This window comes from Ictidomys tridecemlineatus, chromosome 10 (assembly GCF_052094955.1).
Source record: "Ictidomys tridecemlineatus isolate mIctTri1 chromosome 10, mIctTri1.hap1, whole genome shotgun sequence".
Lineage (NCBI taxonomy): Eukaryota > Metazoa > Chordata > Mammalia > Rodentia > Sciuridae > Ictidomys > Ictidomys tridecemlineatus.
The window spans coordinates 141,330,553-141,348,827 of NC_135486.1; the positions used below are offsets into that span (position 1 = coordinate 141,330,553).

The 18,275-nt window shown below is 50.0% G+C and overlaps 1 protein-coding gene across 41 annotated transcripts in view; it reads left to right on the forward strand.

The window, feature by feature from the left end:
* Nucleotides 1-18,275, forward strand: part of Rbfox1 (RNA binding fox-1 homolog 1) — a 2,023,047-nt gene that overhangs the window by 1,688,424 nt on the left and 316,348 nt on the right. For 2 of the 41 annotated variants that reach the window (XM_078024603.1, XM_078024604.1), the window contains exon 1: nt 4,282-4,849. The exons of 32 other annotated variants lie outside the window; for them this stretch is intronic. In XM_078024603.1, the coding sequence (XP_077880729.1) occupies nt 4,706-4,849 (144 nt within the window). In that variant the 5' untranslated portion in view covers nt 4,282-4,705. Of the gene's footprint in view, nt 1-4,132; nt 4,229-4,271; nt 4,850-18,275 lie in introns of those variants that run through there. 7 more of the 41 variants (XM_078024610.1, XM_078024598.1, XM_040277828.2 and 4 more) reach the window with 7 other exon arrangements.

An 18,275-nucleotide genomic window follows, 5' to 3' on the forward strand; every position in this document is an offset into this window, starting at 1 on the left:
TGTTTGGAACGGGTTCTGCCTGAGATGCAGCTGCTACTCAGAGGGAGGGATCGGGGCTCCGTGGAGGGATGCTGCGTCCTCAGTTCCCTGAGTTGGTGCCGTGAGTGAGCCTGAGCTTCCCAGAGGGCCAGATCTGAAGGAGGGAGCTGCTGCAGAACAGCTCAGAGGAACCACTGGGAGCTGAGACCCCATTCTAGAGGCCTGGGGACCAGCCAGGCATAGACAGAGCTAAAAACAAAACTCAATCCTTGAATTCATTGAGCAGACAGAGACAGCAAGACATCATTTAGTCCAAATTCCTGTTGCATCCATCCATCCATCCACCCAGCAATTCAGTATTTTGCAAGTACCTCCTGTATGTCAGGCACTGTGTTAAACTCTGCATGTCCAGGGGTCAAAGCTGCAGGTGAGAATATTTCTGGTTTTTTTCACCACTAGAAGTTCCCAGCTTCCCAATGCTATTTTAGTTGTTTGGCCACAGACAGCCCCAGAATTTATATACTAGACAACTCTTGAGGTTTGGCAACCAAAATGGAAGGGCAAGGGTGAGGGGGCTCTCTTGAAGAACAACCTGCTCTTTTTTTTTTTTTTTTTTTTTTTAACAGCAAGCACTTTTGGGATGGTGCCCACTGGGACCTGCCCGCTCCTGGCTTCCCAGATCCCTGATCCTGATCCCCTCCCCCCACCCCTGCAACAGCCATCACCCTCTATCATGCAGCAGAGTTTCCTTATTTCTTCTCTGGGTTGTTTATCTTCTGCGTCCCCCCACACTGGAATGTAAACTCTGATATCAGGGCTCTTTCCTTGCTCTCTCTCCCCTCTGATACAGCCTCTGGGGACTAGACCAGCACCGGGGATGAGGTCAATGATAACTAAATAACATTCAAGTGTTTGAACAAGTAAGTCAATCAAAGTACCTAGGACAGAGAGAATACATAACGCGTTTCTATAGAGATACTTTCCTTCTCCCTTTATTGAAGGTTGAGACTATGTAGTTACCCACATTAAAATCCGGAAGTCAGACTAAAATACTTCTAAGACACATCTTGGCAGTTGCCGCTGAGCTAGCTCTAGTGCAATGATACTTAAGATCCACAAGTCCTCCTTCCTGTCTGAGTAGAATCCTTCTTGCTCTGAGGCAGGGCAGCTTCCATAGAAAGCATCCATTAGTGAACTGTTGGCTATTTCAACAGCCTTAGGAAGTTATCGTAAGGAATTGTGAAAGGGAAAAAGAAAAAAAAATAAATAAAACTATTTCCTCTCTTCTCTTAAATCAATGGCAAATTTAGGGAAAGAAGAAAGTTACCAGCACTATTGTGTGGGCCAAACTGGGCAGCTGCCTTCACTAGAAGATGATATTATCCATTGCTCGTTTTCTGCACCTCTTTGGCTTCCTACGGGTATGTGTAGCCATTATCCAATTAACAGTCTTTGCAGCTCAAAGGCTGGGCAGCCCTGAATGCGCACACAATGTGCACACCCAGTAGACATGGAGTGCCCAGGCATTCTTTGTAGAGAGGGACAAGCGTTATTTATTTTCCCCACTTCTCCCATTAATTGATGGAGAAGGATCATTCCAGGGCAAGAGGCATTGATGTGACTCTTTGGCACTCTGTTAAGACGGAATTCAAATTCTGTATCCCCAGATGCTGCCGAAAAGGCTGACAAAGTTTTCTCATTGAGACAGAAAAATAATAGTCGCAGATGGAGTGCTTCTGTTTGATTTGGGGGAGGTCTTTGATGTTGTTCTCCTGAGAGTCACTGGGATGTCATCCATGGTGAAATGGCCCCTGTGCCTCCTTTTTATGTCCCTGTATGGGTGCACTGGTCTCCTGTGCTTGGTTTGCTCTGGAAGGAAGCTGGCGCTTGGTGGTCCAGAGCACGGATCTGGGCTCTGGATAATCCCGACATGGCTCTGGAAGGTCTAGATGCTACGGCTTTACTTTACAGATTTCCAGTGGACCTGACTCTGAAGACCTAAGTTTAAGGGGAAGTCTGAGTCATGACTGCAAAGCAGGTCTGTAGGAATCCAATCAGCACTGAGCGTTTCCCAGTTTGGGAGGAAATGGAGCTGGAAAATCTGTGTTGGATCAGGGCAGCTGAGAGTAGCTATTGGTTCCTTACATAATGTATTTGTTTTTCATTAAATCACTCAGATAAGGTCTTATTAAAGTGCCATGTATTATTTATCACGTTTCTCATGAAAATGAGCTGAAGGGAAAATCCTGTCCTTTCTTGGGCACTTCGGGCTTTTTCAATGTCAGCTGGCCAATGCCTGTCAATCTGGCAAATTGCTTGGGGCAAGAGGAAGGAACGGAAAGGGTTTGGAAAGACAGAAGCTTTGGTTTTTAATTCCATGTGTTTGTGGTGTGGCTTTTTTAAAAAAATGTTTTTTTTTTTTCCCCTCTTTGGCTTTGTGAGCTGCAAAATAAGAATAAATAAATAAAAGAGAGTCAGAAGGGGGAAAAGGGAGGAACCCCTTCATTTGTAGATCAGAGCTTGTGTGAGGAACCTGACTTCTGAGGTCACAAGTAAGCATTTTTTCAAACTCACCACAGCCAAAGCAGCTCAAAATACTCTCCTGTAGTCTCTGGATTCCCCCATCACCTTCCGCTTGGGATTGGAGGGTTTTAAACAGGCTACTGTGTACCTGTTAAATTGATGAGATGTGGGAGCCCAGGGTGGGTTGGGGATTGTTTTTGCAAGGAGGAAAGGAGAAGCCGCCTGGTTGGGGCCCAGTGTTTGGCATAGTAAAGATTTTATGGTTAATTGATGGCGTTTCACAACAGAACAACACAAAATAGAGCTCTGGAATAATTAATTTCCTTTTCTTCGGAAAGCATTTGGAATTGCCTGCAAAGTGAAGCCAAAGACTCAGTTCAGAGCATTGAGCTCTCTGCTGGGAGGCAGGGGTGAGCCCAGGGAGGGATCAGTGGAGATGTCCCTGGTGGACAGTCCCTAGGTCCTGCTCTAAAATGCTCTTTCCTGAGAGAGCCCCATCTCTTCTCAGGAATGGACCTATCCTGCAGGGCAGGGACACAGCCTCAGCAAGGTATTTCAGGGAGCCCAAAAAGCAGAAAAGATTCCATTCAGGCAGCTGATCTGATACTCTGAAAATAAAAAAAAAAAGAAAAGCCAATCACTGGGTCAAAATCTATATTAAAAAAAAATATATATGGCGACTACTCCTGATCATGATTTTACTCTTGCCAAGAATTTTTCTCTCCCGTGGGGACCAAGGACGAGTTAGAGTCTTAATATTTTCTTTTGATTTGTAGATCACATCATGTTTTATTGCACAAAGACTAACGAAATCTACTAATGAATAATTATTACTTCATAAAATAAAGGGGAGGGGGAGACCCGCTTCCAAGAGCAGAATGTTAATTTGGCCAAGGAGGGCTGGCCAGGAAAAGGGGGGGGAAAATTAAACAAACCATTGTAATTTGCTTGCTGCAGCGGACTAGTAATCTCTTATCAGATGTGGACTTCCCCACCCTGTGCATTTGTAATTGGAGAAGAGTGGGGATTCTGGGCTGGGAGAAGCCCCTTGCATTCATCGGGAGCCGGTGTGTTAGTGCAAGAGGCTGGATTTCCACGCCAGCCTGGGCGGATTCTCCCCTCCACAGCGGCGGGGCTCAGGGCTGCCCGCCCAGGCTCGGCGAGGCCAGAGGGAAGGCTGTACCCCGAGTCCCGGTGGGGGCCTGGGCTGCCCCTCTGCCCGCTGCCCTCTCTGCCCGGCTGCCCGGCCCCAGCGGAGGCTCTGCGCTCAGGCTTCTTACAAAGGGGAATCCCTTTTTCTGTGTTTATCTGCCGACCAGTCGGGCAAACAGACCGCCACCCAAAGCTCGGACTGGGGGTCCCAGCGGGGCAGTCGCCTTCATGGTCCAGCTCGCCTGGATGCTGGTGATGGAGGGCGCAGGCTTGCTCGCCCGCCCTCCCTCCCCGAGGCGACTTTTAGCAGACACAATTTAAATTGGGGTGAGTCGTTAAAAAAAAAAAAAGAAAAAGAAAAAAAGAAAAGAAAAAAGCTAAGGGGAAAGGGGGGGTAAAAGAAAAAAAGAAACACACACATACACACACACACACATACACACACACACGCACACGCACACACACACACACACGCACACACACGCGCGCACACACACACGCGCACGCCTGCCCCTGGACCCATTTGACAAATGAGGAGACACGCAGCATCCGCGCCGACGGAGTGAGCCTCAGTGTGAGTCAAAATCTCTCCTCTCCCCGGCCTCCCCTCCCTCCTGCCTCCCCCACCCCCAGCCCGGCCTTAACCCCTTCCAGGCAGCGCTAGCGGAGGGCCTCCAGCCCCTGTACCTCCCGCACAAGTTGCCGGGGCTGGGCTGGCCGTCTTGGCGGGGGCGTGGGGTGGGGGACCTGGCACTGGGAGCCAGAGCCGAGCAGGCCCGAGCCGCAGAGCGGCGCCCAGCGAGGGAAGCCAACTAGTTCGCTCCGCGCGGAGCGGAGTCCGAGTTGGAGGCAGAAGCTCGCAGGATCCGGCCAAGGGAAGGCAGGGAAGCCGGGAGGAGGGACTCCCGCGGCGGGGGGAGGAGAGCGAGCAGAGCGAGCGAGCGAGCGAGCGAGCGAGCCCGGAGCCGCCGGGTTTGACTTAGATAATCGGCAAAATTAAAAAGAAAGAAAAAGAGAACCGTAGGAGCCCGGCGCGCAGCGAGGCGGGTGCATGCGAGCGTCCCCACTCGTGCTCGGCGGGCGCCCGGGAGACAGGATGCAGCATCCTCTGACGGGGGCCACCTGCGTGGCGCTCCCCAACGTGGGCATGTGTCCCCAGCTCTCGTGTGCCTTGACTTTCATGTACTTGCAGCAGGTAAGGCGGCGCGTGTCTCCTCTCGGGCTGCTGCCCGCTGGGCCGGGCTCGGAACCGCGTCGCTGGGCTGCACCGGGCGCCTCTCGGGGCTGGGAAGGGGCTCCTGCCGGGACGCCACGGGGCAGGGGTGGGAGGGAGTCCGTGGTCTCCGTGGAGCCCAGGCGCCCCCGCCAGCCTCCCCCCCTGCCCCCTGCACCTGTCTGAATACTTTGCCGGATTCCAGATCCGGATTCTGAGCCTGGCTACCCGGAGTTGAAATCATGGAAAATTGCCTTTAAAAAAAAAAAATAGCGTTTTTCTCCTGTCAGAGAGTCCAGTGATTATCTGAGCCTCAGACCCCTTTGATGCTGAGAGTTTGGGTATTTGTGGAGGTATTCCCGGTGCCTGACAATTCAGCTGATGTGATGGGGAGTGAAATAAAAAGTGTGTGTGTGTGTGTGTGTGTGTGTGTGTGTGTGTGAAGTATTTTGTTTCTTAAGTTTGTGTGGCTGTATATTCAGTGCACATGGGATGGGAGCCTTAGGATTTCTGGAGCGTGTCAGCCCCAGAATCTGTCTCCAAACTCATTGGCAATGCTGCGAGGAAGGTGAGCGGTTTAGGGTGCCGTCTTCTTAGCATGTGGAAAGGTATTTTTGTTGTTATTGTTTATTTTGTTGTTATTGTTTATACCCCTTAGTGGGCTGGTGGGGGGATTCTGTGTGTGCTCTATTTCCTATTTCGCATACATTACAGAACCTTCAGATGGGTGGCTCTCTTTCTCTGGGTGTTTCCCTGGGACCCTCTCTGCCTCTGTCTCTCCCTCTTACTGGAAGGGACACTGCCTGAGTTGGTCCAGGCTTGGGAATTAGCTCAGCACTACCCTGTGGGTGACAAGCCAGCCCTGTCTTTGGGCAAGGGCTGTGGGTGTGAACTGGCAGGGTCGGAAGGGTTTTGTCATGCAGATGGAAGCCTCTGCCTCCCAAGAGCCCCATCCCATTCTGTGAAGTTTGCAAAAATTGTGATCATTTTATCTGCTTTTCTGTTGACGGGTCCAAGGGTACCATGTGTGTGGTCCAAGGGTACCATGTGTGTTTGTGTGCTAACTGAACTTCCTTTGCAAGAGTTGAGAGGGGCCTCTTTCTTCAAAGACCCTCAGTTTCAATCTGTGACACAGGGATCTGTGTATTCACAAAATGTCAGGGCTCTGTTTTGAACATTTGGACGTTTGTTATCAAGTTGGTTGCCTCCAGAAAATATTTCTTTGGCATTTTTTTCTATTGCACATCTTTTTAAGAACAGCCTTAAATGGGGGACAAGTTGGTTAATCCTTTTAAATACTATTTTTTGCCGTTTTCTCATTTAGTAAATCATGACAGGAAACATTTCTCGGGAGTGTATTGATAACATATTATATGATTTATCTGTTTCTACTATTTCTGCGTCTTTGCTATGAATGTGTTTTGTATGTGTATGTGTGTGTGTGTGTGTGTGTGTGTGTGTGTGTGTTTCATCAGTTACCCACCAGAAGAGAATCCTAATGAGCTTTTCACAGATGCTGTCCTCACTTGGATTGAATCAAATTATTAAGACGAGTTGATCTTTTGCTTCCTACTTCTTTCACGTTGTTTATTAATCTTTTGGAACAGAATTCCCTAACAAGTAGAAATGCGATATTCAGGGTTCTCAGATTCTGTGTGTGTGTGTGTGTGTTTAATTCCTCTGAGTTTCTGCCTTATAAATGGTTAAACTGCTCTGCTCATCTAGGCACAACTTAGGGAAGAAGCGAGTGACTTTGAGTGAGAGGTTATTCTTGCCAGGAAAAGGACAAGTATCTAGGATCAACACAAGGACTCTGAGCCTCTTCTAGGCAGTCTCTCCCCCAAGGGAGAATACCCGGTTCTGGGAAGAGGGGGCTCACAGGAAGCATTGGCAGCCATAACAAATATTTAGAAGTGACTAAATCAACATGGCGCTTCCATAGGAAGATGGATGGAAGGTGGGTTTTGAATTGTGGTTGGGAAGGCCCCTGCCCCTGTTGAAAAGACTGGCGATGCTTTCAGTGAACAGATCATCATACGATGCTGAGACATGGTGTCAGAACAGGGTGTGTGTGGTGTGTATTCTCCCTGGCTTTCACTCAATGCCTGAAGTGGAGGGCGGGCAGGCATTTATTTTTGCTTCTCTTATTTAGAATCAAGTTTTCTAGCCGCGGTTCTCCCCTATCCTGAAGGCTTACTTACCCTCAGAGCAGGAGGGATGTGCCTTGGGGGTCATCTCTCTGGCCATGACTGTCATGATGGTTTGTGTCCGAGTCTCATGCGATTGCTTTTATTTAGCAAATCAGACAATTGGCTGATTAAGAGTGTGAAATAGTTCACTTTAATCTCCATGCACTGCTCACCGATACAGATGACACATCTGCCCATCCATCACCACTACATTTTTTTATCTGCTTTTAATCTATAGCTATTGTATCTCTAATTTTGATGAACAGAGAACTAAACTGCAATCGCAAAGTCTGTTGGCCAAATGAATGAATCAGGCAGCATTTGTGAGAAATAGCATCTCCACTGGAAACATTCTATTTTATATTATTTAGAAATAGACATATTTCAGAAATCTTTGTCATTCAAATCACCCACATCTCATAAAATAAACACAGCCATCTTATTTTGCAGCATTTATCTCTGTGCTTTATAAATACATACATGCTGATCAGGGGCCCACCAAGTCTCTACTGAAGTATATTTTCCTGGAATTGAATTTCATGTGGGGCTTATTTCTTACTCCACATCTAAAATGACTTCATCGTGGGCTCTCTTTGCCCCAATCCCAACTCCCAGCCTTTCTTCCTACCTTCTCCCAGATCTGTGCCTAGGTCAACCCATAAAAGCAGAAATCAATCAGGATGCCTCAGCACCCGCGTCTTCTCCGGGTGACCAGCTGAAGGCGTCGTAACCCTTTTGCCACAAATCACTGATTTATTCCGGCCAACACGGAGGCAACTTTGGTGTTGGCATTGTTTGACTTCTTTCATTTATTTATATTTCCCAGTAACTTTCCTTTAGACTGATGTTTTCTTCCATTTATAGTTCCGTTCTTCCCCTTTTTCCTCCTTGTTTCTCTATCTTAACATCCAAGGTGTTACCAACACTGGGAGCTGCCAGATGGGATGATGTTGTCCTTTTGGCATCCAGATGTGGGGTCCAGGGACATCATCCCTGTGTCCATGCACCTTCAGAGCACGCAGGTGCATGATGTGGACCTCTAGTGCAGAGCACCCACTCGTGGTCATAGGCCACTCTGAGATGGAAAGAGCCAGTCATCCCTAGGGCAGCTGACTTGCATCTCGTGTCCAGGGACAGTCCCCTGATGCTCTGCAGTGTCTTCATTCTGCTGTTTTCGATGGCAGATCCTCTTCCCTCAAGTGGACTTCAAACTCACGTATCCCCAGGACAGAAGCTTCCCAGCGTGCCAACGTGGGGACTCACTTAAACATTCTTGCTTTGAGGGAAAATTCTAAATTCAAATTCCAAATTTGCAGGTTGATGACCAGAGAGAAAGAAAGAGGATCTATTTTGTGTTGTTTTGTTGGTTTGCTTTTTCCCAGAGAAAAATAGAGAAGAGCCACATGCACACACGTGCACGCACATCCACGTGACACACAAATCTCAGGATGCACTTCTACCCCGAGCCACCTGGAGGCAAGCACAGAGCACCCATCTGGGGAGGACACAGCCGTGCAGACCACATGACAGGCTCCCCCCCACCCCCCAGGGCTGCATTTCTTACCGACTTCTAACTCCTGAAAAAGGATCAGTAGCCCATTAACTTAGTTTTCCCCGTTCCTAAGCCTCCATCATCATCTCCCAGTTCTGAGAACGCTTCTCATCCAAGGCCTGTTCCCTCAGAACCTTTTAATCAGCCTAAATTTAACAACAAGTCAAATACTTAAAATCCACATTTAAGGGGGTGGGGGGGGAGAGGGACCTCTAAAGTCGGCCATGCCACTGTCAATATCCTAAGATTGGTAATTTTTCCCACTTAATGATGATCCATGTGGTTTGTTTTAAATAGTGAAGTGGTTTGTACAAAGGGTAATTCCTGGTAAATGAAGCCATTGCTCACTGTGGACATCTTCAGATCGAAAGCAATTGAACTGAAACCTGCGTATCAACCCTTTCTGTCTTTAATTAGAAAGTGGTGCTCGCTGCAGAGAATCACCCGGGAAGGACTGGCTCTCACACTCAGGCTGGGGGGATAGCGCTGTGTACCAGCCGCGGTGATGAATTTGGGCAGCATTGGGTAGGCCGCAGCAATGATGGCCGTGCAGAAGAGTCCAGTTCTCGTGGCAGTGGCTTGGCCTGTGTTGCTCAGTCTGATGATTTACAGGGGGACAAGTGGCATTGTATCACCTTTTTTTTTTTTTTTTCCTTCTTGTCTTAATCCGGGGTTGATTTATTAGATGGTGCTGCAGATTGGGGGTAGTCAATAGTGTCAATAACGCAGAAAAGAACCAGGGTAGATTATCCTCACATCTGAATTGGTTAAAGGAATTTAAGTGGCTGGAATGAGCCCCTTTCCAGGCCCAGGTGCCTGTGGAATGCAGGATGTGTCTTTAGGTCTCTTTCTACAGAGATCCTGTGTCATAAATCGGTTCATTAGCCAATCTTCCCGGTTTCTCTGGTCTTTTCCCAATGAAGGAGAGAAGGCATGCCCTCGTCTCAGGTGGGCTGGACCCACCCTGTGGCAGGAGCCTGCGGGCAGGGGCTGCCGACAGGAGCTTGGTTTCCCCCCGTGGACGGGGGGTGATGGGGGTCGCATCTGCGTTCATGCTACTTAATGAAACGTTCGTTTGCGAAATCCGTGAGCATCTGTCTGTCCTCAGACCCGAGTGGCGCACCACCCGACTGCTCTGCCTGCCATTTCCAAGCGGTTTCCGTGTCAGAACGTGCCATCGGCCGCTTCTGCCTTTGCCCGAGTGGAGGGAGCCCATGTCATTAGGGCTCAGGCGCCATCTGTTTCCCTTCCAGCTGGCCCTTGAGTAATGGTCCAGTAGTGGATGGACTGAGGGTAGACAGTCTCTTTTAGGGTTTTCTGATTCATTGAAGCAAGCTCTCTGCCCCAGGAGGAAACATAATGCTTGTTTATTCATATTGGCTGGGTAGAAACAGTGTAGTTTGTCAGGCAAATAATAGTCTTTTGGAAGAGAGAGAGATTGCAACATTGTAAACAAAATCAGGTCGGTGCTGGGGTGCCTGAGGGGGGTGGGCCATGGGCAGGAGCTGCCATCCTGGGAAGGGGGTGGGGCTGGCAGGCCCAGGCCCTGAGGGTCCCCACAATGAGAGCTTTCTAATGGGACAGGGAGAGGTGTCCCAGTGTGCTGTTTAGTTCAGTTCAGAAAAGCAAAGAAAGTTCCATTCATCAATAAAGTTTCCTATTTTCTGTGCCACCCAGAGACCTTTGCAGGGCTGAGTGTTGGCCTGCAGCGGGCAATACCATTAGGCCCGCCGCCTCCTCCTCCTCCGGCCCTGTTGAGAGGAGCTGTGTCAAATAGGGTCAACCCTTCGGCCCAGTGGCTCCAAAGGGCCTTGGCCCTTCTACCATGCAGAGTGCCAGTGAGCTGGGGCCACGAGCAGTGATCCTGCAGGTCCCTGCAGGGAGCAGCAGGCACAAGTTACCAAGGGGACTCTCAGAAGAGTTCCAAAATTCAGGGCCTAACTTTGGCCTAGAATTAGTGTGGCAGTTATCCCGTTGGTGTGTCCCGGGTCCTGAGGGGGTCTGGGGTTGGGGTGGGGACTTTGCTGCCATTTCTGATCTTCCAACCCCGATTGATTGGTCCTGGTGAAATAGAAAAGTGGACTCCTTCCATTGCCTGGTGTCCCAGTTATGATCCCCTTGGATCAGTTTACATTTCTTATGTTTGTTAAGCACTTGGCAGTGGATGGAGCATCTTGGCTGTGCCTCGACTGGCCTGGTGGACTGTCGGCCACATCACGACACAGACTCTTCCATGTCATTTCTTAACCCTACCCACACCACCTAGAACAGAGTCGTGTCTAGGCAGCAGTTGTTCAGTGAAAGGGGGGACCAAGGCATGCACCATTAGGACACTCTAGAGGTGTTCAGCAAGGCGAGGCAGTGACTGCCACCCGTTTTTATGTATTTATGATTACTCACTCGACCATGTGTTTATTCTTTCACGGGGGTATGTAGAAACTGTCTCCAGTCATAGTGTTTCTGCAGCTAAGTTGGAAAGACTGCTGCCCTGTGGAGAAAATGTCCTGGGAAAAGAAGAGCAGAGGCCACAAAGGAGAGGTTTTCAGATTGCGAGACCTCAGCAGGACACAGAACGGTGGCCACAGGACAGGCAGACCTCGAGGTGGAGGTGGTGCTGTGGGAGCCCTGGGCAGGCACAGGCTGGGGGGGTGCACCAGGAGTGGGGAGGGCCCAGGGCCCAGGGGTGGCCTTCAGAAGTGGGAGCATGGGGCTCAGGGACACAGGGAGCAAGTGGGCAGTGGGATCTGGTCTGGGGTCGGATGGTTTAGTCTCTATGAAGAGGTCATAGGCTTTCTCCTGTGCTCTAGGGCCATCTTGAAAGGAGGCAAGTGGAAAGGAAAAGGGGTGGAAAGGAATTCTCCCTGCACCAACGAGTCAAAGCCATTGCAGAGCTGTGGGGAGGCCCACTGGACACTGGGAGCCGGGTTCGGGGACAGGAGGTGGAGAGAGGGTTTGGATCAGAACCGTAAAGAAGGGCACTCACCCTGGCGCACTGGGAGTGCCTTGGCATCTTTCTCGAAGTCGTCAAGTATTGGCGAGGTGAGAGAGCTGAGGCGAAGACAACCAGGTGTCTCGGTGTTCCTCAGCCTTGGCACCTCCAGGGACTCCTCTGCTAATTGCTGCCGACCTTCTCATCACCACGGCTGGTCTCTACTCCACCATTTTTAAAATGAGCTGGTATTTCATACTCACAGGTAAAGAAGTTCCAGCCAGAAATTCAGTGTCTGAATCCCCGGCTGCGATGTCATTTTTCCAATTCGTGGAAATAAGCCTTGGTCCATTCGGACGATCATTCATTCATTCATTCCATGTCTGTTGAACTCTTGGAGGTACCAGCTGCCCTCCTGGAGTCACCCAGTAAGCCGAGCCATCGTCCCTGTTGTCTGGGACAGTCTGCTGTGTTGTTCATCTGGCCGCCCCTCTCGAACCATCCACGAGGCACCGCACTTGGGAGAAAGTGGGCCTGACCCCCTGCATTCCTGGGCATCCTCTGCCAAGCGGGGCCTGGAAGTGCCCCTTCCTCCTCCCACCCAGTTTGCAGAGATCAGGAATGCAGTTAGCTGGAGTCACCTCTCCTGCATCTGCTAGGACAGTGACCAGAGCAGACAGTGAAGGAAAGCAGTTCAACTGCTCCAACAGGCAGAGGGCCTGAGGCAGCCGGGCTGGGCCGGGGAACCCTAGCTGTGGCCTTCCCCACTCAGCCAACGCTGCCTTCGAGAACATTCTCCCCCCATTCTGATCCCCTTTTCACGTTGCGTTTCAACACACACAGAATCAGAATGAGGAAGTGCAGCCCGAGTGAGAGGCATTAAGGAGCGAGTGTGTATTCCTAGGGACGTAATGACTTTTTTTTTTTTTTTTTTTTTTTTTTTGCGGCTGTGGCGGAACAAAGTCCAGGCAGCTCTGGAATCGAAGGGCCTCCGATTTCCTAAGACTGATGAGTAAATGCACAAAAGGTTCCTTCTTAACGAGCCTTTTCTTTTCTCGTGTTTGATGTTTGCCTGGGATTCGCTGTGAGGACTTGATTTCTGTTACCAAAAACAACAGCTAAGGTGCCCCGTCTTCCCTCACCAGCTCTGCTCTGTGGCCCTGCCGGCATCCAGCCCCCAGTGGAGCTCTGCGCTCGTGGAAGAGTGGGATCTGAGGGATGTCCCCTGCCAATGGCATCTAAAAGCAGAAGGAACAGTGGGGCCGACCCTTTGGCTATCCTACCGTCTTCTCAAGTACCTTTCAACATTCAGATGAGAAATCTGTATCTACCTAGAAGGGTGGATGTCAGCTACCCCCAAAACATGTTGTTTTGTTGTTGTTGTTGTTGTTGTTTTTTGTTTTGTTTTTTTAAGTAAGGTGTTTCTGGATTTTCATGGACCAGAAGTCATGATCCGAAGGCTCTCTATCCATCTGTATTATTCATGATCTGATCCAACACAATTGAACAATCACTTACCCGATTTGAGGCCTCTCTTGCTTCTTCAGAAAAGCAGGGCTGGGACGAACCATTTCATACCCTTCTTTGCATGAGTCCGTGAGATGCGCCTTGGTGCTTGGGATGTAGGGGGCCAACCATAGGTGATTTAAATAAATGGGGGTGTCAAAGTAAAGCGGATTCTGGTTCCGGAAGCTCCATATAAACTTATCTTCAATTTCTCCCAAATCCACATAACAAATGCACTCATGGTCTGCCAAGGACACAGACCCCAGAAGTTTGGGGGTCCCTCTCAGGTCTCCCGGTACCCCTGCCTGCTCCACTGTCTCCACCCCCTTCCCCCCATGGTCTGCCCGCCGTGCTGCTGGGTGGATTGGAACCGGGCTGCACAGCTCAATTAATGCTCCCTGACAGGAGGAGGGAAAACAAAAGTCTTCTTGCTCTTGTCAGTAGCCAAGTTATTTACTTTCAAAAGCTGACAGACTCACACTGCAGGGCTTCCTTTATTTCCATTCAGAACGTCATTATTCTGTGGCGCAGGAGACGTGGGCCCGTGTAGAAGTTGATTCCCATAAGCTTTAACAGGGCGAGAGCCTGCGAACCAGTGGACTGTCCACCCGCAAAGGCCAGGGGAGGCCGCCAGGGGCTCGGCACCACCTGTGTGCTTGGCCCTGATGCCTGGGCCGTGGGCTCAGCTTGGGGATGGGCAGTTGAGGGGGCCAGGTGCCCTGTGATGTGTCCTAGGAGAGGACACATGCGTCCCCTGCTGCCTGATCGTTTGTCCTCTTATTCTGCAAAAGAATGAGCGTGAGACCGTTTCCACCGCCGACTTCATCTGGAATGCTCCAGGAATTTCTGGAAACAGAAATCTCCTCCTGAAGATGGCTCTGCCTGGGTTCTAATCAACGTGGCTTCTTATGCTCACGCAGGCCCATCCAGGTCACCTGAATAGCACTCTACAGTGGGGTGTGTGTGTGTGTGTGTGTGTGTGTGTGTGTCTGTCTGTCTGTCTGTCTGCTTCTTCCTTTCTTCCTTCTTCCCCCTGAAGGGGTTGGTAATGAGCGGTGAAGCAGGAAGGCACTGAGTGGAGAAATTCCCCTCCTCTCCCTGCAATGGCCAATCCCTCCACTGGGGGTCTCCATCCCAAACGCGGGACTCTGGATTCTGGAGCACTTTCTTTTTTTCTTTTTCTTTTCCCTTTTTCTCTTTTAGGCTCTTTGTGGTTCCATTCAAGAAAAAACAAACAAACAAACAAACAAAAAAAAAAAACGGAGCTCTTTCTATCAACAGGAGGAGTTACCGTGAGACCATTTAGGGACTCTGAGAATTGCACTGTCCTCAACAGGACCATGATAATAATAAAATAATAAAAATAATGAAATGATCAATAACTTTTATGGAGTACTCTGTGACAAGCACTCCGACGTGGATTCCCACATTTAATCCCCCACGAAAGGCTTCCGGGGAGTTGGCATTAGTGGTTTCATTTTTAGATGCAGAATCCCAGCTTAGGGGGGAGAATGATGTGGCCAACCACCCAGGGTCCCTGCAGAGCCCACCCTGGTAGCCAGGACTCCACGCTGTCCCTCGGTCTCTGCCCTTGGTACCATGTCACCTGTGCCATGCAGGCTTTGAGCTAGGTTCTGACCTAAGGGACCACGGCCAGCCCATGGCATCAGCCGCGCCAGGGTGGTGCTCTGTCTCCTCCTCCAGGAGAAACTTGTCAGAAAGGGCGAGGGCTGAAGGCAGACCAAGAAGCCCTTGGCCTTGGGCAGGAGAGGGAGAAGGGAAAGCAGAAGGCTGGCGGGAAGCGCCGGCCCCCCCGGAATGATGGAGTGTGCATTTCTCTGCAGCCCGTTCCAATCCCCAAATCCCCCTTGTGCTGAGGAGCTCTTCAACTAACACAGGAAATGCAGTCGCTGCCCGGCACCGTATTAATGATTTATACGCCACACCGCTGCTTTGTTCCCCGCCAGGGCCTGGGCCTGTTCATAAAGGCTTCTCAGGGAGTGGGGTCCTGGCTCGCCATGCCGCGGTGCTCCGTGCAACACGGCTGCACATAAATCAAAGGAATTGAGCGCTTTACAACCTTCCTGAGCTCAGAGGTGGTGTGCGCGTGCGGGCGTGGTGTGTGTGTGTGTGTGTGTGTGTGTGTGTGTGTGTGTGTGTGTGTGGTTTTAATCAGACTCACTTAGGGACATTTTCACTGCCTTTCTGTAAAGAAGGAGTGAAGGAAGGGAGCCATCTATCTTAGGCTGGTTTCACGGTGGCCCCGTGGCCCTATTGGTCTCCCATTTGGGGTTTATGCTCTTCTGTGTTGTCTGAGAAAAGGGGCTGCCACTGTTTGACTAGCATAAAGAGATGCAGACCCCATTAGAGTCCGTCCCCCTTTCCCTCCAGAGCGTCAGCAAGCACGGAGGAGCGGGCAGGCGACATGGCTCTGAGCAGATCACCACCACTCTCAGCAAGCCAGCCCAGCCTCCTGCGCTCTGCCAACAATGGGATCTTTGAAGCTCTTAGGAACCATTCCTATTTCAAATCGTTCTGCTTTGGTTTCTTCCGGGTGTAGGTTCAGGATCGAGGGAACTTTGTTGAGTGTAAACCACATACAGCTCTGGTCTTAGCCTCAGGTGGACTTATTTATTTATTTTCCTAATTGGAAGGGGAAAAAAAAAAGATCTCACCCTGTGCTTCATTCGAAGTCCTCAATCCCTCTTTCAGGATATCTGCAGAGAGAAGCTGGTGTTCTGTTTTCATTTTGCATGGCGCCCGTGTTCTCTTAATTATGTCATGTGTTTCATTCCGTGTGAGGTTGTATTTTTTCTTTCCCTATAGGACTGGGAGCTGAAAACTAACAGAAGACTGAGTAGGAGGTTGCAGGGGAAAAACAAGAAATGTTTAGGAAATTAGAACGATACTTTGAATATTCTATCCAGCAGGATTATTTTTGTATAAGATGATTTTAGGAAAGGAAATGCTCTTACTTAAAAAAAAAAAAAAATGTCAGGCTTTTAGGAAGTAAACATATCCATTTAGTTGAATTGCTAAATGAAAGAATAAATGCAAAGATGCATGAATAAAGCCCCCTACACCCCAACTGGGGCTTGAATTTTCTTTATAAATGTCCAGGTTGGGCCTAACTGGTTCTGATTAACCTCTACGCCCGGGCAAAAATAAAAAGTAGTTTTTTTGGAACCGTCCAGTCATGCAACGGAAACACACATCCGGGGGGAAGACGGCCTTTGACAACGTCTCTCTGAAAAGTGAAGAGTAGCGTGCACGTTGACCTAAGAAAATTAAGGATGTTACAGAATTTTTTCATCGCAGGAAATAGGATCCAGTGTTGTGGACCCAGAGAGCAGGTGTCCTGCAAAAGGCAGTTGACATTCACATTGTACAGAACCCCGTGTTTGCATTTGTCCCCTATTATATGAATCCGTGAGTGTCTCATTGTCTTTAATTATGTCTACGAGGCACAAGACAGCCGTCAACATCTGCTCCATTGTTTACTTGGTTTACATATAGCTTTGATGGGTTATTAAACAATCTATTTTTCAAACCCAAAACAGAGAAACCAGCCGAACCCATATTATGGTATTTTGTAAAGACTCATTATGCATTTAGCACTTGGGATTTCTGCGAAGCTGGTGATTCACCCAAATAAACAGCGCTTTCTCCTGATAGGGTTTCTTGGCTCTGGGAAAAATATCAATTTCCAACAGAAAATCAAATCACATTTCCTCCTTAATGGTATACCATGCCAGAAAGACGATGTGTTAATATAAGGGACAGATCCTCTCCACTCCACACTTTCTTTTTTTTTTTAAATCAGAAAAAAAGAACAACTTTCTAAAATAAGCAAGTCTTTTAATTCGAGCCTGCGATTTCTATATTATATAAGACAACTCTCTGCTTTTACACGAGGAGGACGTTTGAGGGCTGATCTGATGCTGTCAGAGAAGTGCGGTCGTTTCTACCCTTTGAACAGTGTTCCCTGTGCTGTGCCGTCTATTTAGGGGAGGTTGATGCAGCCATCTAGCTCAGAGCAGGTGACGTCCCCATGAGGAAGTCACCTCAAACCTGGCCTTGTCACTGGAGTCCATGGCTAGTCATTAAGTCACTCGTTCATTCAGCACATATTTATTTAGCCTCTGCTGGGTCTCCAACTGGGTCGGTCACCAAGGATACGTGGGCCAGGAAGCCACGTCCGTTTCCCCCCGTGGAGTCCCAAGTCCGTGGTGGAGACAGGCAGGGGGTCGGCAGGTCAGGGTGCGTGGCAAGGTGTGACAGGTGCCCTGAAGGGAAGGGAGAGCAGTCCCCAGGGAGGACTGAGGCTGCATCCAGGGGAGGGACACTCTCACTGAAGAAGTGACCCAGCAGCCGAGGGCAGGGAGGTCGGCAGGCAGTGAAGGTCAGGGTGGGGAAGGCAAAGGGCACCCGGTGCCCATGGCCTGCCTCGGTGGCCTCGGGGGCACAGTGAGGGATGGGAAGAGAGCCGGCCATGGGCCAGGGCCACAGGTCCTGGTCTCATTCCAGGGAGAATAACAGAGGGCCAGTAAGAACCCCGAGGGGCTTTAAGAGGGAGATGGAGGTGGACGCACGGAGCCTGCTCAGAAGACCACCTTGGCTGGGAACAGGTTGGACAGACAGGAGGGCAACCCGAGGTGAGGCCCTCCCCCTCGCCCAGGCGCACCCTGTTCCAGTCACGCCGAACCCACTTCAAGCCTTAGACGCCTTGTGAACCATGTAGGCCTTGGCCTAGCTGTGGGGACATGTCCACTGACCTCTCCAAAGCCTGGCTTCCACGTCTGTGAGAGAGAGGGTGTTGCAGGGCTGGCGGCAGGACACCCTCAGGAGCGTGGCACCCGGGGGTTTACGTAGCTGCGGGAAAGAGCCCTGTGCATGTCTGGACCTTGGCTGCAGGTAGTGGAGATGGGGGCAGAGCAGGCCCCGGAGGTGTGGAGGCCACGGTGCTGATGGTAGTGACGGTGGTCGTGACGGAGTGGCAGATGGCGCTGGACATGGTGTGCTGGTGACAGCGATGACGTTCAGTGACTACAGTGATGAGGGTCAGAACGCAGCGTGGTGGCTTCACGCGACTCCTGGATTCAGATTTGGTTCAGGGAGGCCACTGGCCTCTGTTTTAACTGTCTTTTCTGCATCATGGAACCGTATTTGTCCTGTCGTGAAAGATGAGAGAAACCCATACTGTGAAACCAATCAGGGCACCATTTGTGGTCA